The sequence below is a fragment of the Lygodium microphyllum genome, chromosome 12 (genome assembly GCF_053477565.2).
Source record: "Lygodium microphyllum isolate KBCC chromosome 12, Lygodium_microphyllum_v1.1.10, whole genome shotgun sequence".
Lineage (NCBI taxonomy): Eukaryota > Viridiplantae > Streptophyta > Polypodiopsida > Schizaeales > Lygodiaceae > Lygodium > Lygodium microphyllum.
This window is the reverse complement of record NC_141146.1, coordinates 37,553,258-37,578,564: the sequence shown is the minus strand read 5'-3', so window position 1 is coordinate 37,578,564 and position 25,307 is coordinate 37,553,258. Positions and strand designations below refer to the sequence as shown.

General features: G+C 39.5%; 1 protein-coding gene across 2 annotated transcripts in view; it reads left to right on the top strand.

The window, feature by feature from the left end:
* The window catches only part of JMJD5 (2-oxoglutarate (2OG) and Fe(II)-dependent oxygenase superfamily protein), a 58,437-nt gene extending 46,049 nt beyond the window's left edge, over positions 1-12,388 (top strand). The window contains exons 4-5 of one of the 2 annotated variants that reach the window (XM_087689354.1): positions 2,685-2,777; positions 11,294-12,388. In XM_087689354.1, coding sequence (XP_087545480.1) covers positions 2,685-2,777; positions 11,294-11,473 — 273 coding nt within the window. In that variant the 3' untranslated portion in view covers positions 11,474-12,388. The remainder of the gene's footprint in view (positions 1-2,684; positions 2,778-11,293) is intronic. The other variant, XM_087689353.1, reaches the window with a different exon arrangement.
* Positions 12,389-25,307: the final 12,919 nt, after the last annotated feature.

Genomic DNA, 25,307 nt, shown 5'->3' with positions numbered 1-25,307 from the left:
TTTGGATAGAGAATTAACTTTGTGGCTCACTATGACAGGACTTGGTACTTAGACCTAGAAACTCATACTTGTATGTTAGATGGATGGAGACATTGGGCTTACAGAAGAAGGCCACTACAAAGACTACAGTTGGACCTTGGGGAGTGGGTATGGAGAGATCCATTTGTAGAACACCTAGGTTGCCGCTCTTTAAGTATACCACTAGGTTGGGGAGGAGGATATAGATGAGCAAGGTCAGAGTGATGCCAACTGCAGCTTAGCATTGGTCTGCCTTGGATTTATCACAACCTTCCTTGGAGACTTTTTGAGATTGGAGGATTGTTTTAGACCAAGAAAGATGTCACTCTTTCTTTGGTTACTAACACACAGGAGTTTAGTAGGTGGTACATGGCTTGGCTATGGTAGAGACATTGTCCCTTGCGCTAAATGTGGGGAGCTTGAGGAGACACAAAGGCATTGCATATGGGATTGTCCAGAGACCGAGGAGGTTTGGAGGAGAGTTCTTAGGATGGCATTTCATGGCATTGTATCACAACCTTCCTTGGAGACTTTTTGAGATTGGAGGATTGTTTTAGACCAAGACAGATTTCACTCTTTCTTTGGTTACTAACGCACAGGAGTTTAGTAGGTGGTACATGGCTTGGCTATGGTAGAGACATTGTCCCTTGCGCTAAATGTGGGAAGCTTGAGGAGACACAAAGGCATTGCATATGGGATTGTCCAGAGACTGAGGAGGTTTGGAGGAGAGTTCTTAGGATGGCATTTCAGTTTAGTAGGTGGTACATGGCTTGGCTATGGTAGAGACATTGTCCCTTGCGCTAAATGTGGGAAGTTTGAGGAGACACAAAGGCATTGCATATGGGATTGTCCAGAGACTGAGGAGGTTTGGAGGAGAGTTCTTAGGATGGCATTTCATGGCATTGTATCACAACCTTCCTTGGAGACTTTTTGAGATTGGAGGATTGTTTTAGACCAAGACAGATTTCACTCTTTCTTTGGTTACTAACGCCCAGGAGTTTAGTAGGTGGTACATGGCTTGGCTATGGTAGAGACATTGTCCCTTGCGCTAAATGTGGGGAGCATGAGGAGACACAAAGGCATTGCATATGGGATTGTCCAGAGATTGAGGAGGTTTGGAGGAGAGTTCTTAGGATGGTATTTCATGGCATTGTAGACTATGAGTATTATGTGGGGGGATAGTTGCTTGGGTCATGAAGAGTGGTCCAGCTTGTGGATATGAGGATGTACAGGGTCATGCCTATCTTGCCTGAGGCAGCTTGTGAGCAGGATGTGTCAATGCCAGATTTCTCACAGATAGGGTGGACTCAAAAGGCATTGTCACAGATGGGAGCTTATAGCTAGCATCATTGCTTGGTGCATATGGGTAGCCAGATGTAGCCAGGCTATTGATTCTGTGGACATATCTACTGCAGAGACTCTCTCCAAAATTCAAATAGAGATTGTGTATACACTCCGTGGGAGATGGGAGTTGCCCACAGCCTTTGCCAGCATCAAATCTTTGCCAGCATCAAATCAACATCGCCTACTCTAGGACAGCTCTGCCCTGCATGGAAACTGCATCACTAGCATGATAATCCGTGTCACCAGCTTGTTCAAGCGCATGGTCAGCTTCAGCCATGGCACAAACAGCAAATGTTGGTGCTGGATGATCCTCGGCAGCTATAGAGCTGTGCTTGTGTTTTGAGAGCTTACTTGGATGCATACAAGCACAAGAATGCCAAACTGTGACCTTGGACGTCAATCAAATCATAAAGTTGATAGCTATCAAGGGGTTGTCATCGAAATACCAAAAATACAACATTGCAAAACATTCCAATTTATTGCAGGACATCTATAAAATGGCTATAGGAGGCTGCTTTACTAGACAGTTATCTTATCAAGCATGCTTTGGCAATCAACCCTGCAACAACCATTAGTTAGGCAACCATGGGTCCAAGGAGGAAGATGGCAGATACAAGGAGAGCACTGTGTTCTAATTGTCCCCAGACTCGCTGCTTGCTATGGGACATTGATTGTCCACACTATGATAAAGCAAGACCTCAAAATTCCAGGTATTTCGTTCCTTTAATTGCAAAGACATGTTTTAAGAGCCCAAATTGTCATGATGTTACTGTTTACATTGTCCACGCTATGACAAAGCAAGACCTCAAAATTCCATGTATTTTTTTCCTTTAATTGCAAATACATGCTTTAAGAGCCCAAATTGTCATGGTGGTGACACCTGATGTATATCTGGATACATACTTTGGGTTAAGCCACACTCTCGTAACTCTCTACAAGATGGCAAATCATTTATTTCTCTTGGAGCTGCAGTGGATTGCTGTGTCTTCAGCCGATATACCCATCTATAACATGTGTGTCTGTGTGTGTGAAATGTGGAGGGCTGGGTGACACCAAGAAGCTCATTTGCAGGGCTGGTAGGCCACAGCAGAAAAAGGCAGGTGCCAGCAGGAATGATCATACACTCATGCATGCAAACATGCATGCACTCATGCACACCTTCCCACCACTTGTTTATTTGTTTTTTGTTAATTTATCAAGGCATATCCTCTGACTTAGGCTCTCCCTTCTGAATCATTTTGCAGATCTGGAAACATTGATCTTGTATGTTCTAAAGAAGTGTTTGCCTGTTCACTTTTTAACCTATGGTGTTCAACAATCAGGTGATTGGGCGTAAATATGTAAGATTGTATTCTCCAAATGCATCTGATGCCCTGTACCCTTTCAGCGAGTCAATGCTTAACAACTCCAGTCAGGTAAGCTACTCAAGCTTTATGAATGGTTAATGTGTATGTTCAAAGAGTAGATGCTTCCTCTCTTTTTCATAAGGAGATAGGAAGGCAAGAAATGAAGTGAAAAAAATGTATCATAGTAAGCATTATTTTCTTGCTGCCTTCATGGTCGGTTTGTATAATATTTTGTGAACACCCTTTTATTTTGTGCTGGGCTTACGTTTTGGATTTCAATGATTTTGAAGCTTAAATTCCATCGGCTTTGTGGTGATTCTCTCATATTTGAATTCATGTTAGTCTTGACTATATTCATGGTAGTTACAATCATCCAAAATGGTTGCTTGGTAGTAGAATCAATAGCTTACATTGTTATTCACAAGGTTGTAACCTATTGGGTATGAATGGAATCTTCTTAAGTAGTTAGTAGTGGAATCAAGGTATCATGCCTTCTTGTTGAAGGGCTGGCTAGAGTAAGGCTTTGTTTCATAGATTGTAAATTACCTCATGGTTGCAACTTGGCACGTGTCTATGTGTTTTCTTTCCAAAGGACACACTGTAGGATTTGCGCAAGGGTTTAGTTTGGCTGGGGTTTCTTTTGTAAAGATATCACAAAGTAGGCCTTTTGATTGGTCCAAGGTAACGTTGGATTACTAGAATCATTAATTGGCTATCTTTGTTCAATTTAGCACCATTCATATAGCTTATGTACAAATATTATCACCTGTGTGGATATAGAACAAGTTATGGTTAATAGCTTATACCTCAAAACATGGAGTTCCATAAAGGCCACCATCAGAATGAGACACTTAGATTATTAGAGTGTAGAAATTCTTCTTTAAAGTTGCGTGGAGAGTTGCATGGTTTTCCATATATGCTATCATGTATTTGCGAGAAAAGCAACCTATAGCATGTTTATCACAATTCAAATTGAGCTATAAGGACCTTGAGGATGTAGCAAGTGTCAAACGCAAAAGTTGTAATAAGTTATGCGTGACAGATACTAGGTGGTACGTGGTGTCAGATCTGGGCCTAGGCCAATTTATTGGCCACTAATATCAGTGGTGGCATTAAAGACTTGGCATTAATTAATTCATCAATGTTGGTGTAAGAGTCGATAATTGCTTAGGGATACTTGGAATACAGATTGGCCTAGTCAATTTAATTATTGGCTGGTGGAATTAATTTTTTGGACACTAGAATAATTACTAAATTAATTTTTAAAGTTAATATTTTGAAAATTACTTTAATAAGTTGGATAATGCTAGATAATGGGATTAGAAGGTTGCCACTTGGGAAAACTTACCCATGCAAGTGAGCAAAACGTTTTTAGGGGCTGGTGGGGTTTATTCCAACCATTGTGAGAGAGAATGAGGTTGTTAGAGAGCAAGGAGAGGTTGCTCATGTGATTTATAGTCACCAGGGATTAGTCCTACAGCATGTGATAGCAATTTGGAGTGCTCTGGGAGTAGGTGGCAATAATCTAAGGTCTTTTTGCTTATGTGATTTGTAGTCACTAGAGATCTTTATAGCTTGTGATTGCAGTTTGGAGCCCTCTGGGCACAAATGACAACAGCCCAAGATATTTTTGGTGGTCCTAAGCTATAGGTGATAACTTTCATGGCTGTTTAAGCAAGGTAGCAGTAGTTTTTTAGCGTTTCTCAGAATGAAACTCTGAAATTTTTCTCTCTCGAGTATTCTCTCTCATCCCCCAGCTATCTCTCAAGTCATCTTAACATTTTCTAGTAGTTTCAGTCATTAAAAGAAGCGATTTCAGTCAATCTCTATTGTAAACCCTAATTTACAATAGAAATTAGGGTTTTCATAGCTGCCTCGGGATGACTACTCAAAATTGAGACCTAGACTTGAATTCTAGCAGTTAAAATTGAGGAATTTCAAGGAGATTCAATAGGCCAGCTAGGCAATATCGGATTTGGGGTTGAATTTGTCTTTCAAGTAACAAGGTGGAGACCAATCTCTAAGTAAAGCAAGGGGCAAATTGGTTTGAGACTTGCTAGTCAATTTTGATAGTAAGAGATGCTTCGATTAGCAAAGGAGGTCAAAGGATCTCATTTGTTCTCTATCCATTTGTAATAAAAGTTAAAGAAATACCACAAGGGGTGCTAGTTTTGGGGCCAATAGATTGTCCATTGTTCAATATTAAAATGGTTAAGTGTACGTTTTCAGTTTATGTGAATTTTATTCTTGTTGTGATTAGTGCTTAATCAGGTTATTTACTGCCCTTTCTGAAAAGAAAGGTTGGTTTCATGGTCCCATTGTTAAGATACCATGAATTTCCTTGAATTAGTGGACCCAAGGCACGTGATTGAAGGTCAAAAGCTTTGCTCTAGTGTTGAAATTGCATTCACTTAAGCATTACAACAAGAATGTCTTCGGATAGTGAGATGGGATAAAGCAAGGATGATGTCTCCCAATGTGAAAATTCACAAGTTGTTGGGAAAAATACAATGCTTGATCTTGGACAAGGCACACAGTATGGATAGCAAGTTAATAATGTTAGTTTGGACCAAAATGTGGGTCCTAGGTCTTTAGAAGTTGATGATCAGCAAGAGGAAGAGGAATTTGATGACCAATGTAAAGATTAGCTGTGAGGATAGCAACTGAAATGCTTATGCAATTGGTAAATGATCCTTAGTTGATATGCTTTTTGAACCCCTTAAAGGAGGGCAGTAAAGGCAGCTTCAGGAAAGCAAGGTGCATCAAAGGAAGAGTCAATATAGTAGCATGATGTTTTAAATGTGGGCAGTAAGCATAAGCAAATGATGCTCATAGCAACAAAGAAACGTTTCTTAAAGTAAGAAATGTTTTTGATAGTAAAAAAACGTGGTGTGTGTGTATAAAGGGGAGACCCAAAATATGGGTTTTGGGCAATGTTAAATATGATCATGATGATGAGTAATACCGTGAGGACTCAAGATTTTGAATGACAGATTTACTTTTATGGAATTTTGTTTAGTAGTTGGACTCTGTCAATCTAGTATCTAGATTCTATTGTTGTCTTGAGAGTTTATTATTATATGACTCTAGTCTCATTTACGAGTTATTTATGATATATTATGATTCATTTTGGATTTTGACATTTTGACAGTTTGTTTTGGAATAAGAATCATGATGTTGCAACTTGACTCAGTCCATATTGTACATGAGTTGTTTACACATTTGTTTCAACTTTCTTTGTGTGATATGTATGAATCATAATGCTTGAGGTTTGAACCATAGTATAGCTTAAGACTAACTTTGATATAAGCCAATAATGAATCATGAATATGCAACATATTATTCTTAATTTACTCTCATGTATTATCACTCAAGCTTGATTGGCCTTTCTTTGTTTAAGAGAGAGTTGCATAGAGTTTAAAATCTCTTTTCTAGTTAAAACTGTTTAAAAATCCCTATATAAAAAAATCAGTGTTTTTTATTTACCCTCTCTTGCAAGAAACTTACGAAATACGTTTTTGACATTTCTGGTTGCTATGATGATGCTAGTGGGGCAATTGATGCATATACAAGACCAATGTGGAAGTGCCAATCTAATGTTTTTTGGACAATAGGGCATGCATGCAATTATGGGGCAGCTAGGTTACTTTAGTGGTGGCATCAATTTCCGTGCTATTGTGGGTTAAGGACAGCATACGAGGATGTATGACATAACTCCTCATTATATGTAGCAACCGATGTGTGATGGGCAAGGCCTAATTTATGCAAGTATGACTGGTAATATAACCCCATGTATAACAATGTTGGCATGATGTTGGGGCATAAAGTGGCAGGTTTGGCAATGTATACATACAACCCATTGTGTTTGGGACTCATTGTATTAATGTTGGTCATGCAAATGCTCCGTATAGTACTCATCATGATGAAAAATGCAGCCCATAATGCATGCAACGTATGGGAAAATGTATCTTGGTATGGCTAGTAGTATGCAATTTTCATGCATAGTCACATTGCAATGGTCTAAAGTATGCAAACAAGAATGTTTCCTAACGTATTTGGTGCTCCTAGCATGTAAGGTACACATGAGGGACTAGTCAAGTGGATGCAACGTTGCATATTAGTTAAGTTGGAGTTGCAGAGTCTAAAGCATTGCAATGCTTAAAGGAAAGAAATACCTACAGCTTGGAGGAGGTTTTAAGGCAAGTACAATTAGAGATAAACTTTCCATATGCTTCTTAGTGAAGCTTCAACATTGTTTCACTAATAGATGCAAAGTGAATGGAAGAGGATGACTTGGCAGACCATCCTTAGTTGTTGTACCTTTACTTAGTGAAGCTTCAACATTGTTTCACTAATAGATGCAAAGTGAATGGAAGAGGATGACTTGGCAGACCATCCTTAGTTGTTGTACCTTTACTTAGATGCCTTTTAGTTACACTCATAGTTTCAGGCTCAATCAGGTTCAGTAGAGCAAGGTCCGGAGTATTGTGTGATCCTTAAGGGGGAGGTAGCACTTTCACTCCGCAAGCTGTTGATAGCTCTCTTATGTAGTGGATCTCGGATGTATTCAACATGCATCCAAGGTACTATGCTAACATTATGTTTGCCATGAGGTCACTACTCAATGTACTAGTCACTGTGAGATGTATGCAGATGAGTACGAGTACCACTTGGGCATTGAAACTATACTTTTGCATCAGTTTATGATCAATTAGGCATGAGTTTTTGTGTCAATTTTGAGACAAATTCTGAGAAGCTTCAACTCAGCTTTTGATAAGTTAGATAACAGTTTATGGTCACTTTTGATATCGATTTTTGCATTAGTTAGTGATCAGTTTTGCAATCGGTTTGTGATCAGTTCTCAAATTAAAAAACGATCAATTTATGATCAGTTGATACTTAGTTCTCAATCATTTACAGCTGGTTCCATGGACAATAATATGCCAGTAAATGCCATTGATAGTTTCAGCCATGATTTATGCTGAGAATATGCTTTACTATGATTCTAAAGTCGGCATAGTTGAGAAACATGAGTTATGGATGTATCCAATGGGTTTCTAGCAATGGTTTGGGGCATATGACATGGTCAGACAATAGTGGCCAATGTTGTTAGTGTGATGCCTTACAGAAATTCTTGTGTAGTATACTTTTCCTTTGGCACAATGCAGTGTAATCGAGGACAATTGCAGGGATTTCAAGGGGGAGGGGGTTTGTCATGGGAATGTGCAAATTTGAGATGTAATCTTGCTAATAACATTTGATTAAGATATTGATCAAATGTACAAGGTTGTTTAGTACATGAGATACACATGGCAGTTATTTCGTGGTAGCATGCCAAGGACCTTGATGATACAGTGGGTGTCAAAGGAAAAATTTATAATAATTTATGCCTGACAAGTACTAGGTGATACCTAGTGTCAGATCTGGGCTTAGACCAATTTATTGGCCACTAATGTTAGGGGTGGCACTAGATACTAGGTATTAATTAATTAATTAATGCTAGTCCAAGGGTCAATAATTACTCAGGGATACTTGGAAGACAGATTGGTCTAGTCAATTTAATTATTGGTTGGTGGAATTTGTTTTTTGAGCACTAGAATAATTATTAGATTAAATTTTAAAATGTTAATTTTTAAAATTAATTTAATAAAATAAATAGTGTTGAAAAATGAAATTGAAAGGTTGCCACTTGGCAAAACTTGCCCATGTAAGTGGAAAAACGTTTTTAGGGGCTGACGGAGTTTATTTCAACCATTGTAAGAGAGAAAAAGATTGTTAGAGAGTAAGGAGAGGCTGTTGATGTGATTTGTAGTCACCATGGATCAGTCCTACAGTATGTGATAGTAGTTTGGAGCCCTCTAGAAGCAAATGACAGCAACTTAAGGTCCTTCTCGTGCAGATGATTGCATATCGGATGGGGCAACGGTCTTTCTGGTGGTCGTACGCTATGGGTGCAGCTTCCATGGGTGTTTGAGCAGGGAGTAACAGTCTTTCAATGTTTCTCGCAATGAAACTCTAAAACTTCTCTCTCTATAGCATTCTCCCTTATTCCTCAGCTATCTCTCAAGTTATGTTAACATTTGCCAGCAATTTAGCCATCAAAGGAAGAGATTTCAGTCAATCTCTATTGTAAACCCTAATTAATAGTAGAATTAAGGATTTTGACAGCCGCCTTGGGATGTGTGCGTAAAATCGAGGACCTTGGACTTGAATTCCAACAGTTAAATTGAGGAATTTAAAGGAGATTCAAAAGTGCAGCTATCCAATAGTAGATTTGGGGCTGAATTTGTTTTTTAAGGAGCAAGGTGAAGGCCAATCCTTAAGCAAACCAAGGGGCAAATTGGTTTGGAGACTTGCTAGTTAATTTTGACAACAAGAGGCACTTGGATTAGCGGAGGAGGTTAGAGGATCTTAGTTATTCTCCATTCATTTGCAATAAAAGTTAAAGAAATATTGCAAGGGGCTATCCAATAGCAGATTTGGGGCTGAATTTGTCTTTTAAGGAGCAAGGTAAAGGCCAATCCTTAAGCAAACCAAGGGGCAAATTGGTTTGGAGGCTTGCTAGTTAATTTTGACAGCAAGAGGCACTTGGATTAGCGGAGGAGGTTAGAGGATCTTAGTTGTTCTCCATCCATTTGCAATAAAAGTTAAAGAAATATTGCAAGGGGCACTAGTTTTGGGACCAACAAGTTATTCATTGTCCAAAATTAAAGTGGTAAAGTGTGCATTTTCAATTTATGTGAATTTTATGCTTGCTGTAATTAGTGCTTAATCAAGCTATTTATCCCCCTTTATGAAAAGGAAGGATAGTGTCAGGAAGATTGTCAAATGCAGATCCCAACAAATGTTGGTGATGCTTGCGACAGTTGTGGAAGATGGAAGAGGAAGACGGCGACACCAGAAAGCTGCAAACATAGTTGATAAGGAAATGTGTGGATGAGGAGTGTCGCTAGGTGCCACCTCAATGCATCTTAGTGTCTGAACAAATTAGACAATGATGCTTGCAATGAGCTTCTATCTAGTACGTTATCTTGTAGTTTGCTGTATTTGGATGAAGTTTAGTGAGTGAATGCACAATTTTAGATGAGAAGAGTTATTGGTGCACGTGACAATACTACTCTTAGGGGCAGACTCAAGAGAAGTGAACAAACAATGTTGTGAAGTAATGTTCTTAGTGGCACCACTGTCAAAGTACCACACATTTGAACCCACGGGCCACAATAGACATGCAATAGTCCTATAGCAAAGAATCATAGCTGTATTGCACACTAAATGCCCATTCTATGTCTTGCACAACATTTGTAGATTTTGAATTAACTTGAATAATAAGGCATTGGGATCACCTTTCATCATCAAATGAAGAGTATGCAAAACTGTGATCAGAATCAGGAAGACCATTGAGAATGGTCTAGCAAAATGCCCATTCTATGTCTTGCACACTAAATGCCCATTCTATGTCTTGGACAACATTTGTAGATTTTGAATTAACTCAAATGATAAGGCATTGGGATCACCTTTCATCATCAAATGAAGAGTAGATGCAAAACTGTGATCAGAATCAGGAAGACCATTGAGAATGGTCTAGCAAAATCTTATATGTAGCTGCATCTTAGGATCTTTGATTTTTGTCAAAAAACTAACCATAGAGTCACCTTCATCCATGTATTCACTCTCTAATTGCTAGGGCCTCATTTCTTCCTTGATAGAGACGTGCAAGTGTATCCCAAGCCTCTTTAGGGGTCTTGTATGAATGAATGTGTGGAATCATGGCACCTTTGACAGATAATGGAATCAAGGCATGAGCCTTTGCATCTTTGCCATCCCATTAAATCTGCTCAGGAGTAGGTGGTAGTGCTCTGGCATTAATCACAGCAGAACTGAAACTTGCAACATCCTCAACAGCATCGTAATCAGAGGTGATGGGGCAGAGGGTGTTGATGACTTAGCCCACTATGCAAAAAAGGCCCACTATGCAAAAAAGGAGATATATCCAGGTCCACATCAGATATGCAAATTTTCATTTGGCATATTCCCTAGTATATGAATTCTAGTATCTCTCTATAGGAAATCTCCTTTTAGGATACAAAATTGTTTTACCTAATAATTCTTTCAATGAGGAAATATGTGGTAAACCTTGCATTGGCAGTGACTTCTGAGCAGTGCAGAATCAGCAGTAAGTCATAAACTCCTTGACCAGATCAAAATAAGAATCCCAAAGCAAAGCATATGCAAAGTGACCAGCCCTCCAAAATCTAACTTGATCCCTGCTTTGCAAATCTTCACGATTCATGACTTTTCTTATTGCATAAAACATCATTTATCTGTTTCTTCTCATTATCCTCCAAACAAACTGGAATTTTTATTTCTTCCTTTCGTCTTTTTAAAGTGTGTGCTCAAACCTGGCCATTTCGATTGGTAAAATAATTGGGGCAGTTCTGGAGTTTTTGTAATATATGTATGAGTTGCTTCATAGTTAGAACAAAGAATCACTGCAGCATATGTTCTTAAATGCATGCATAAGCAGGTTTTTTATATTTACTCTACAAATGTCAAATAACTTATCTGTTTTTGGGACTTGTCTGAAGGTTGATCTAGACAGTCCTGATCACATGAAGTTTCCTCTTGCCAAAGATCTACATTTTTGGGACTGTATCTTAGATGAAGGTGAAATGCTATACATTCCTCCGAAGTGGTGGCATTATGTGAAGTCTCTATGCTCGAGTTTCTCTGTCAGTTTTTGGTGGAGTGTTCCTGATTGTGATTGAAGGAGGCCTTCCAATACAAATTTGTTGGGACTGTATCTTGGATGAAGGTGAAATGCTATACATTCCTCCGAAGTGGTGGCATTATGTGAAGTCTCTATGCTCGAGTTTGTCTGTCAGTTTTTGGTGGAGTGTTCCTGATTGTGATTGAAGGAGGCCTTCCAATACAAATTTGTTGGGACTTGGGACAGATTATCTTCCTTGCACCCTTTTTAGTACCAGAGCTGGTCATGTTCCATTTGTATTTGCCATAGGTACAGACTGACACTTATAGCAGCAGTGTGCATATGCATGGTAAGTCATACTGGATAAACCTTGTGCACTGTATATAAGCTATGAACAGCAAGTCAGACTTCAGTTACTACAGTCATTTGACATGCTGTCTGTACTAGGTAAGACATGCGTATGGTTGAAAGTGAACTGCTGTCAGACTTTTTTAAGATCCACTAAGTGAAGTTAATGTGTATGAGTGTTAAAGAAGGTGCCATATGCAGCTCACCTTGCTTGCTATTTGTCCAGAAAGTTTAGCTAGAAATGCCTGTGGCACTTGCGTTGTTGAGTATGTTTGTTCAAGGGGATATTTATTTACAGTCGTCATTATCAGTTCATTTAGGAACTATTTTCAATGTACATACTGAACTCCCTAGAAGGAGATCAAGCATATGCTGGTAGAAGCTCCAAAATTGCATCAGGTTTGGAGTAGCCAGCCAATGAGAGCGCATCATGCTAGTTAGTGATATTGATTGGCCCATTGTCATAATCTTCTCCCTCAAGGCTCATTTCCTTCTGGCACACTGGAAATCCCATGCCATGGTGCATATTTTGGATGGCGGATTAGCTACAAAAAATCACTTTGAAGAAGCAAAGAAGATTATGACAAAGCACAGAAAAATAACCTTGAGTAATGGGATGCTTACCCTAATGGGGGATGTCTTTTGACACATGAATGTTTGTATGTCAAGGCTGATTCCATGCAAAACAGTTAACTAATGATCGGCTTCCTCTAATGAGAACCTTTGCACATGGGTTAAGGTTTATATATGTTGATCCTAACCTTGTAAACTCATGACGTTCCAAAAATTTTATGTGACTTCGAGGCTTTGATATTATGTCCACCAAGTCATCTACTACCATTAAAGGTGGTCACACTTTTTAGGATGTTCATCTTTTGGTGTGTACATTCTCTTTGTTAAGCCTTTCTTTCAACAGTACGAGTGCATGCATACATGCGTGCACCCACACCCACACCCACACCCACACCCACACCACGCCCCCCCCCCCCCCCCCCCCCACACACACACACACACTCTCTCTCTCTCTCTCTCTCTCTCTCTCTCTCTCTCTCCCCAGTAGGTAATTAATTGTATTAATTACAAAAAAGTACAAGTACAAGATTGTAAGATTACAAGATGCAGACACACACTCTCTCTCTCTCTCTCTCTCTCTCTCTCTCTCTCTCTCTCCCCAGTAGGTAATTAATTGTATTAATTACAAAAAAGTACAAGTACAAGATTGTAAGATTACAAGATGCAGGATGGCTCTAGGCTAGCATGCATAAAAAGATATAGTCACGGCAAATGAACAGAGGAGATTGCCATATGCCAATGAACTAAATTATCTTTGACCAAGATATCAACATGTAGTAGAAGGTCAAGTTGGGGAAGTCCTTGAAGCTTTGCAACATGACATTGGATGCCTGAGGTTGTATAAAAAATGAATGCGTTTTGAGTGACCTATCTGCCCAAAATTTGAAAAAATGAAATAGGATATTTATATGATATTTAGCTTCACCAAAAACCTAGTCAAGAGAATGCATTCTTGTCCTTGCCACAACATGCCAAATGTTCAAGAGAAGAGCGCCACACACTTAAGAGGGCCCAACAATGGGAGGAAAGGAGCTCTTGATAGTTTGACATAACTATTGATAGTCACCATGAGAAATAATCACTTTGTGATAGAAGTTTAGTGTAGAGTAATGGTCCCCTTTTTCTTGAGATACTAACTAGATGACTAAAGTGAAAGGTGATATTGTTTGCTAATATATTTTGAGAGAGAGAGAGAGAGAGAGAGAGAGAGAGAGAGAGAGAGTTGTATGTTGAATATCCCCTTACGTTTATCCCACTGTCTTATACATATGGCTATTTCCCAATTTTGTACATTGTTTGAACAAAGTTATGAAGGTATTGATGCCTTTGGAGTTTTGGAATATTCAATTGAAAAGTTGAAAATAATGTTTTGGAGTTTTAATGTGGGATTGATAGTTACAAATAGAAAATAGATAGAGAGAGACGCCCCCACACTTGAATGTGCAAACATTTAAGGTTGGGTTCACATTATGTTGGTAGGGGTTTTATCAATGTTGTAGGTGTTCATGCTAGCTGGGAAAGTGCACAAAAATATGTAATTTATTATTTAGAAGCAACCAATTAGAAAAGTTTATGAACAATTTTTGTTGAATTAAATTTTTCCACTAGCCAATATTTTCTTGTGGGGGGTGTGAATCCAATAGAAGTGGTGGTGTGTGATGGGTTGGGAAGAAAACCACCTTTGGGCTTTCACATCAATGTGAATCCAACCTAATATTATCTCTCACATCAATGAAAGAGTGATCTCTCCTATCATTGCCCTCTCTCTCTCTCTCTCTCTCTCTCATCTCCTATCGTTGCGCGGCCCCCCCCTCTCTCGTCACCCTATAGCAGATAGGTAATAGCTTGAGCTTTTGCGTAGAGGGGGGGAGCCAATGCAGCTAGCAACACTACCATTATCTGGTTGCATCTCATCATCACCCTCTCCATCACCTTCCATGTACAGAGATTAACCGTCCGCCATCGCCTTCACTTGCCTTTTGCTACATTAGCATCGTCCCGTGCACCTTCAGCTTATCTCTGCTTAGCCTTTTGTCGCCTACTTGCAACAAACACCTTCACTAGCTCTTCTGCCATAGCCTCGAGCTTGTTGGGTGCAAGCATGCCCCATTACTTATATTACGTAGCCCTTGTGTGTGCACGCTTGTGTGCTTTGCATGAGAAGGGAAAAATCTTTGAATGCATTATGCACCTCCAGCCAGAAGGAATAGGCAGATTATGTAGCTAAGTAGCTGATGACACATTTAAGGAGTTCATTGGGAGTGCGCTTCAGTTGGATTACTTTGAAGTTTACAACTGGGAAAGATTGACGCGACACATTTACCTACAGCCCCAAAAGTCCTATGAATGATACCTTCTATAGTTGGTTGAGAGAGAGAGAGAGAGAGTGTGTGTGTGTGTGAGTGTACAATAACCTCATGTGGATTGTCATATGAACAGAGAGGATTTGGTTTTTGTTAGAGAGCAGTCTGCCAGTGTCTTCTTTTTTTCTCTCATTAATTTAGTATTATAGATTATCCTTATGAATTGATCCTACAATCATAGGATTATTGTGTGACAATAATGGCAATTGTTTCATAGTATTATAAAATTTAATGGGACTATCAAGTGTTAGGAGGGAGAGAGAGAGAGAGAGAGAGAGTGTGTGTGTGTGTGTGTGTGTGTGTGTGTGAATGCAATAGGTGATTTCCATTTTCAACAACCTTTCCTAACTCTGAGCCATCCCACTCTCCAACTTCTTATGGACCTCTCCCAACTTGCATCACCTATGTGGATTATGATGTGGAGTTTCTCTTATGTAGTTTTCTTGCCTCATATCATTTGAAATAATTGGGGCTAAGCTTCCTATCTTAATATGAGTAATCTTGGATATTAACTTTAGAAAAAATATATAAAGAAAGGGGTATCATAAGACACCCATCACTTCCTATGAAGTGATGATGGACTTTCAAACGCAACCTAGGTTAAACCTTTGGCAGCATGATAATCAAAGTGCATTGCTAATTGAGCAACAATTAGTTAAGTGCATGATGTAAATTTAACTGATTTGTGCATTTTTTCTTTTGATCTATAAATGTGTGTATCTATGAATAAATGTATGTGTATGTGTCTACACACACACACACACACACACACACACACACACACACACACACACACACACACACACACACACACACACACATTTCTAATTGTCCTCTAAAAAATGACCTAACTGTTTAACATAACTTTTGATGCATGAAATGATATAATCCATGCCCTAATTGTTCTATCTTGCAGTATAAACTTATGCACTAGCAAATCTTGCTCGCTCGCGCTCGCACACACACATAACATTTCTAATTGTCCTCTTAAAATGACCTAACTGTTAACATAACTTTTGATGCATGAATTTATGTAATCCATGCCCTAGTTGTTCTATCTTGTAGTATAAACTTATACACTAGCAAATCTTGCTAGGTATATACTCATATGATGAGAATCATGATGGATAATTATGACCATTGAGATAGTGCCAACCCTATAAAGAATAATTAGTTTGCCTCTCCCTAGTATCTCTATCTTTCCACACACCCATACACATGTACATTTATATCACCCTTTGAATCATTACTCTTATTACCTCCTGAGTAGGTGAAAAGGGCCACATGGCTAATGGATTTGAGTATACTATTAGTTCATTAATTATAGGTGGGCTTACCTAACCATTCATAGTAATATTCCAAGGATTGGCACCCTTTAACTTTTGGAATGATGTTCTGCTTTGGACATGCTTTGTGGGTCTCACAATCCCTATCACACACACACACACATTTTATCACCCTTTGAATCATTACCCTTATTACCTCCGTAGTACGTGAAAAGGGCCACATGGCTAATGGATTTGAGTATACTATTAGTTCATTAATTATAGGTGGGCTTACCTAACCATTCATAGTATATTCCAAGGATTGGCACCCTTAAAAATTTTGGAATGATGTTCTGCTTTTTTGGACATGCTTTGTGGGTCTCACAATCCCTATATCACACACACACACACACACACACACACACACACACACACACACACACACACACACACACACACACACACACACACACACACCCCTCGTCAATGGAGAGCTCACAATGCCAAAACCATTGCTGAGCTAATGCAGGGGTTGCTTCCTAAGTTTCACTCTTAGTTGCAGCACTTCCCGCTCGCGTCAGAGTGTTGGAGTTACCTTCTCAACCGCTATGCGGCTCGTGATCGTACTCAGCACATCAATCTTAACTTTAAGCTTCAAGAGTTCTCTATTAAGGAAGGGGATGATTTGAAAGTCAAGCTGGTTGAATATAGGCGATTACTTGCCGAATTCGCCTGTACTGGCTCTCCAAAGTCAAATGACGACCATGCTACATTCTTCTTGAATAAGTTGCCCAAAAAATACTTCCATTTCATTCAACACGTCATCTCCCAACCTTGATTGCTAACCTTCTATGAGTTTGAGTGCCAGTTCTTGTATTACACATCATCTCCCAACCTTGATTGCCAACCTTCTACGAGTTTGAGTGCCAATTCTTGTGTTACATTGAGTTTGGAGTTTTGCGTTTAGGGTTTGAGTTTTCCCCTCTATGTCTGTGTCTATCTCTTTGTGTTTTTGTCATGGTTGGTACACTCTATGTGTCCTTAGTGCAAACCCTAGTAGTTTTCTTTACAATAGCCACTACCCAAATTCAACCAATAGAGCTCAAATCTAAGATGTAGAGCTCAACATAAGTATATCCAAGCATTAATATCAATGCCAAGCATCAACATAACCATGTAGCATATCGAATAGCATGTAAGCATTCAATATAAAGACATTCATTGTGAATGCATACTATCCAAACTTTGCTATAGCAAAGAAGCCTTCAAATGTTGAGCTATTGAAGCTCTATTTGATCCAACAAGCTTGCTTAAGCATCAAACCAACATCCAAAAGCATATCACATAAGCATCATGTGAGCCATAGGCATTCAAATACATGCAGCCCACATAATATTACAATAGTTCTACCCTAAATCACGGTCAACAGCTTAAGGTATTCAATCTCAAACCTTGCAAAGGGAGCTCAAGACAGAGTCAAAGAAGCCAAGAAGAATCCCAAATGCCACGCAATAAGCAAGAGAAGTGCCAAGAGTAGCAGCTTGGTGATGTAAGTGGTGCAGAAACAACCCCTAAAATTGCATCGCAACTTGTAGGTTACTATCGTTGGGCTTTCTTGTTGTGTTTGACCTTGCTAGATTACTTGGAAAGCTCAAGTACCTTTGGGAAGGGGCTTGATCAATGGTGGAAGGGTTGGACCTAAGCGTAGGGGCAATGAGACTAATGAATACCTTAGTGTGTGGTTGCCATGAAGACTCTAAATCAAGATTTTGTTCCTACAATAGTGAAGGAGCTCCTTGAATGCCTACTTTGATACCAATTAAAAGGTGGATTAGGAGTAGAAGCATAAGGAGAAGCAAAAGCTATGGACATTCAAGCAAGAGAGAGCAACACAGTATGTGGAAACTCCAACAGTCATAATGTATAACCCGCCTCGCCTTATTCTATTGTCATGTAAAGAATAAAGAATAAAGTGATAGTGACAGGTGGGTACCACTAGTTTTTTTCTTTTTTCAAAGACCTCTCTTCAAGAATTGATCATTATTTGGTTATAAGGTCCGTAACTTAAGAGGTGCCTTAGCACATGTTTCTATATATTTTTGTATAGAGGTGTACATGTGTGATGGCAGTAAGTATAAGTAAATGTAGGTGGCTAGGCACAACATCCTTTAGCCCCTATCAAAGGCCCTTGAGCAATATGAATAAGCTGTTTTTGATAGCATCAAGACACAGTAAACTAGGTTTGCCCCTTTTTTCCAAGGTGTAGATCGAATGCTTGTGCATTATCAGTGTCACCTGTAAGGTTGTTCACTTTGCAAACTTGTTCAAACTATTGCACGAAGTTGTAAAGGTCCTCTATGGCACAATATTTGTCTAGTTACTTAGCCGCCAATGGGATTTTTTATTGATCTTTGTTCCCTAGTGTGTTACCCATTCTGGTGGTCAAGAGGGTTTGAGCAATGTGCAGGCCTGCTTGCAACATATCCATTTGGCCAAGGATCCTAAGGCTCGATGTTCAGTAGCATCCTTTCGATACTATCCATCTCCTCTCACCTAATTTCAGGCTACTATTTTGTATTATTGTTGATGTTTAGCAATTGGTTGAGAGTGTCTGCTCCTTACCCTTGCAATTCTAAAAGATTTTGCCTCATTGCCTTGAGCATCATAGTTGAGACATCAAACTCGATAGCATGTTGAAAGCTATCAATGGTAGCTTGGAAATCATTTGAGGATCCTCCCAAAGTTTTAGCTCTTTTCATCATACTTGGATGGTCCCCATGGTGGTTTCTCAATTGACTAATTGGATAACTCAATTGGTAAGGTCATAGATAGAAATGTTTTAGAGATCGAGAGATGGACTAGGACTAGAGTCTTTGCTGGTGGTGGCAGTAAGAAGCTCAAGTTCGATTCGCAAGTGCATGGAGCTATGTTGTGGGTTTGTAATAGGTTTCCTATTATTGGATTAGGTTTTTGTGATTTTATTGTTTTTGTCATCATTTTTTTGTTTCCCTATCCAAGTCCTTAAAGGTTCATTTTATGATTTTTTAAGTTATTCCAAAAGGCAAATATTTCTTAATGTGGGTTCAACTCAAATTCAAGTACACTTATGTGTAGTATGTGCAAACATGCTTTCCCTTTTCAATCGATGTATATGTGATGTCAGTACCTTGATTTGCAACACCTTAATATGATTTACTCAAAAAGCAAAGAATGTTTAGGTTTGAGTGGGTTTTCAATTGGGATATGTTGACTATGTTGTTCACCCTTTTTAGTTGGTGCCCTTCCCTTTTAATTATTCGTTTAGTTTTTCCTTGGCTACATAAAGTTACATGTGCATACATGTTGTTACACTGATATGTTACTTCTTGTGCCCCAGTGTGTGGGTTGTGTGCCTAGTGAGTGCACTAGAAGGTGTATGGGTGCATGTGCATGTGTGGACAAGTCTATGTATATTAGCTTAACTATGGGTGCATGTGCATGTGTGGGAGAGTCTATGTATGTTAGTTGAAGTATGACAAATGTTATACTATAGAGGTGGTGTGAAAGGGTTAGCTTACAAGGTGGGAATATACTCTAAGAAGTCGCATGTGCGAGGGTCATTTTGTAGTGGGGTAGGGCACTCAAGTCCTACACAAGTACATGGGCCATTTTGTAGTGGGATAGGACACTCGACTCCTATACTAGTGCACTATTTTAGTGAGACTGTGTACTAGTATGTGATAGTGTGCTGGTTAGGTATACCAATGCACGATAGGTGTACACTAGGATCATGTGTAGGAGGGGTGTGAAAAAAGATTGTGTGAGGAGCTAGTACATGTGGGCATGTGCACACACCATGCATATATACACCATGTGCTACTGTTTTGAAGGGAGGTGAGCCTTGAAGTGAAAAAATAGAGTGGAAGAAAGAGCTATGGTGGAAGGAGAGAGCTATAGGTGGTGTGAAAGGGTTAGCTTACAAGGTGGGAATATACTCTAAGAAGTCGCATGTGCGAGGGTCATTTTATAGTGGGGTAGGGCACTCAAGTCCTGCACAAGTACATGGGCCATTTTGTAGTGGGATAGGACACTCGACTCCTATACTAGTGCACTAGTTTAGTGATTGTGTACTAGTATGTGATAGTGTGCTGGTTAGGTATACCAATGCACTATAGGTGTGCACTAGGATCATGTGTAGGAGGGGTGTGAAAAAAGATTGTGTGAGGAGCTAGTACATGTGTGCATGTGCACACACCGTGCATATATACACCATGTGCTAGTGTTTTGAAGGGAGGTGAGCCTTGAAGTGAAAAAATAGAGTGGAAGAAAGAGCTATGGTGGAAGGAGAGAGAGAGAGAGAAAGAGAGAGAGAGAGAGAGTGTGTGTGTGTGTGTGTGTGGGAACTCCAACAATCACATTGTGTAACTAGCCTTCTCTTTATTTAAATGTCACTGAAAGAATAAAGAATGAAGTGACGGTGATGGGTGCTCGCCACCTCTAGTGTACAGGTGTGCAAGTATAAGGATACTATCAGTATAACTAATACACGAGCAGCTAGGCACATGCACCTTTATCCCCAACAATCTCCCACTAAAAGGCGAATGTGCCCCTAGTGAGAAGAAAACAATGAAAAAAAGTGACAAAGTATAAATGTACATAAGTACAATAGGATGAGGAAAGATATCACCTCATCCAATGCCCATCAACTTCCTAAGGCAAAGCACTCCGTTGAGAGAATTTTAGTGAGTAGATTGGTAGGATTTTGGTTAGTTGTGGAGATCTTGAAGCTCAATGGACTTATCCCCAATGGCTTCTTGTATAAAGTGGTAATGCACCTCAATATGATTCTTCTTCACATGGAAGACCGGATTCTTGGCCAACTGAATAGTACTCATAGAATCCAAATATAGTGTAGGGACCATATCAATAATGCCAAGGTCTGTGCCACTAGATGGCCTAACCAAAGAGCCTCCTTGCAAGACTCAATGTCTACAATATAGTTTGTCTCTATAGTAGATAGATTTGTGCATTTTTGCACCCCAGATGTCCAAGAAACATCACCTCTAGCAAAGGTGAAGACATAGCCAGAGGTGCAATTCCTACTATTTGCATGTCCTACATAATCAAAGTTAGTTTATCCCATGACTCTTGTATCATCCTGGCCACCATAACATATGTGCATAGCTAATGTTCCCTTCAAGTACCTCATGATACCCTTGACGACATCCCAATATCATCTGCCAATTATAGCCATATAGTGTGTCGCAACTCCCACTGCAAATGCAATGTCAGGACGAGTGGCTATCATGGCATATATCAAATTGCCCACTGCAGATGCATAAGGAATCTTGGCCATCTTGTCCTTCTGCTCATCATACTATGGACAACTAGCCTAACTAACCTTCACGTGAGAAGGTAAAGGACAACCAATATGCTTAATATCCTACTGATGAAACCACTCAAGGACCTTCTGGATATACTCCTTTTGTGACAAGTAGAGGAGCCCTTTAGAGTGATAACGCATATTGTGCATCCCAAGAATATGTGAGGCTTGTCCCATATCTTTCATCTCAAAGCTCTTCTTGAGCTAACCTTTCAAGGTATCCAACTCATGATAAGCACTCCCAACAATCAACATAACATCCACATAAAGGATCAAAATCATAAGGTTTCCATCACAAGCCTTCTTCATGTATAAACATGGATCCATATCACTACTACAAGAATATCCCTGTGAACGCATAAAGGCATCAAACTTGTGATACCATTCCCTAGGTGCTTACTTAAGGCCATAAAGACTCTTTTGCAATCTGTACTCTAGGTGTTCCATGCCCCAAGGTCTACAAAGCCCTTAGAATGCTCCATGTAAATATCATCATACAAGTCCCCATGAAGAAAAGCTATCTTGACATCTATCTGATAAAGATCCAAGCCAAGCTAAGAAACCAAAGCCATTATCAAGTGTAGGGTAGTCATCTTCATAACATGAGAAAAGACTTCATCAAAGTCCACATCATGTTCCTACTTGAAGCCCTTAGCAACCAATCTTGCCTTGTATCCTAGCTTGGGGTATCTAGGGGTACTTTTCAACTTGTATGCCCACTTCCATTACCAAAGCACGCTTTGCTACTAGACAAAGGAACCAAATCCCACTTATGATTTTTTTACAATGAGTCATACTCTAATTGCATGGCCCTCTCCCAAGAGTGACTATCGCCTCTGTGCTTGGCCTCGTCATAAGTAAGAGACTCACAAGCATATGTCACTATAACATAATCCATAGAGGGCTCAAACCATCGAGGTTGGCATTTATCTCCAGTAGACTACTGGCTATGGGGCCTATACATCTTGTGGAGCATCGTGGAAGTAGGCCACTAGGTCATCGACTATTATTGCAAGCTATCTAGCTGACTGTACAGTAGCAGGAGGCTTCTCCTAAAATATGACCCAATGTACCTCAAAAACATGCTCATGCTACTTACGCATTTTCTCCTCATGAAAAACAACATGATGGTCGCAGATAATCTTCCAACACTACAGATTCCATAGGCAATAGCCCATCTCACCTCCATCTCCATAACCAAGAAAGATGCATTTCTTAGACTTGGCATCTAGCTTATTGTGCTTGTCCTTGGATATATGGTAGAAAGCATCACAATCAAAGATATGCAAATGAGCATATGAGGGAGGTTTTCTAGACCATACCTCCTCTGCAACCTGATAGTCAAGAGTAGTACATGGGGACCAATTTATCAAGTGTACAACAGTAGTAATTGTCTCATCCCAAAAATTGTATGGTAAGCTTGTCTAGCTAAGGATATTGTGAACTCGCTCTTGAATTGTCCTATTTATGCACTCAATGAGGCGATCAACTGACTAATACCTCTCTCATCACAAAACTACTCAAAGGCTTTAGAGACACACTCACCCACATTATCAGACCTTAGGTATTTCGGTCTATACCTAGATCGATTCTCAACCAAAGTAAGCCAATGATGAAATGTAGCTGATACTTCTGATTTCTACTTAATAGGATATGCCCAAACCTTATGCGTATAGTCATCAATGAAGGTAAGAAAATACTTCACGCCACCTAATGACTTGTAGGACATGGGACCACATATATCCAAATAATGAACAAGGGCCAAAGGCTCACCTGTGTGTGCCACACTAGACTTTTTATGCATTTGGCATACATAATGAAGAGTAAACATACAACTTGAAGCAAACTACAACTAGATATCACCAATACCAACTATCTAAAATTCCAAGTCATTACCCAAACGGACAAATCCAGTCATACCACGATAGGAGTGAAACCAACACTAAATATACCCGGACAAGGCATCAATCAATTGTAAAGTATCAAGAGAAGAAATTGCAAGTATGAAATCATCATTAGAATCATTCTGCACAACATTAATCTCTTCAATCTTAACTCTTGACTTACTAGAGACAATACTATGATTATCATTGTTGTCATGTACTTTACCCTTGGCCTTTTCTTTGCCCATGTCCTTGCACATCTTATGGCACTATGGCCGAATATGCCTTTCTTTCCCATAGTAATGACAAGTCAATGAGGACTTATAGCCACGTGAGTTACTGTGAGACTGCCCACGTGATTGAGAGTGAGATTGTTGAGAGTCTATCCCACAGTGGTCATTACCAGTCCTACCATTATTGCCTCTAATTGTCAAAGCATGAGAGGTGCAGAAAGCATCAACATTGTTTTTGTTAACCTCTTTAGTCAAGAGTACACCCTCTACATCTTGCAACTATAACTCACCAGTAGGTATGTTGGCACACATAGCAATATGAAAGGTGTCCCATGATTCAGGCAATGTAACTAAGAGGAATAAGGGAAGAAGAGTGCCCTTGAATTCAATCCCCTGAAAAGAAAAATGATTGATAATGGAATGAAACTCATTTAAGTGAGTTGACATAGAAGTGACCTCCTTCACGCGAAGATTTATGAGTTCCTTTAATCAATACATTTGAGAAGCTGGGCTCTACTTGTCATATGGCACTACCAAGTATTGGACTATCCACAAAGTCAATGCAAATAATTGTCAAATGGAGGTGACTGCTTGCATAAGCAATGCGATAAATTGCAATTACAACATGCTGAAAATGAAGTATAACAGTAAGAAATCAATGCCAAAGATGGACAATCACTGATATAAGAAAAACTACAAATGTTAGGGAATAGCTCCAACTATCAGTGTGAGTGTATATGCAACTAGCACCAAGAACTGTCAAAGAATCTTTATGTTCGACTAAGATATATCCCATAAGCATAACCATCATGCATAGAGTGAGTTTCATAGGTAACAGAAGAGACCCAACCAAAGACACAATGGACTGAGTAATGTAATGGAAGCTCAATACATAACCAACCAAGATGCATACATCATTGACAACATCATGAAAAAGATAGGTGTTGGCCCAATAGGAATGCCAGATCAACCTACTAAGCATCACCTATGTACATCAAGCATGACAAGAGCATGTATATGTCAGCAAGTCCCATGGTCTCACTGTAAGAGCCTCAAGCTCAGCTGCATAACCAAATGCTCAATGTAACATCCAAGTGTTAAGTAGAGGCTCCCATTGGAATAAAATTAGAATTCCAGATGAGTAAACAAAGACCAAAACATCATGTGGAAGGCATCCATACATCTAAGATCCAAGTAGCATATATCCGAGAGCATTCAACCCAAGTAACTTGCAAAGTGATTATTGGAGCATCAAATAACCATACATAATGGTGAGTGACAACCAATGCCAAGATTCAAAGCTCCAATCTTAGCTCAAACACAATCCAGGAGCATAACCAAGCATGTAACATGAACCATAAGCATAGATACATCACCCCGAATAATCGATTAATAGGCATATGCTTTCATTGATAAAATAAGCCTCAACCTTGGTTATTACAACAATAAAAACCCTCAACTAAACTAAGAAAAAGAGCACTCAAATCAATCCCATAGCATTCCAATACATTGACATAATATCCTAGAGGATCCAACATCAAATAGACATCCCAGGGAGCATAAGTGACCTCTAGACAATAAATGAAGTGGTATCCTAAATTGTATCACATCAAATTGTCACAAACTGTGAATCAATGGCTGATCTTGGGAGCTTCAAATGATGCATGACAGTCCCAGAGTGTTACCAAGTGAATGCCCAAGTGCTCAATGACCACATGGGAGCTGGAGGAGTGATCAGGCGGAGCAAGGATGTAGGCCAGCAAATTGGTGCAAATCACGTTGATACCAGTTGAAGGGAGGTGAGGCCCTGAAGTGGAAGTAGGAGTAAAAGCAAGAATATGGTGGAAGGGGAGAGAGAGAGAGAG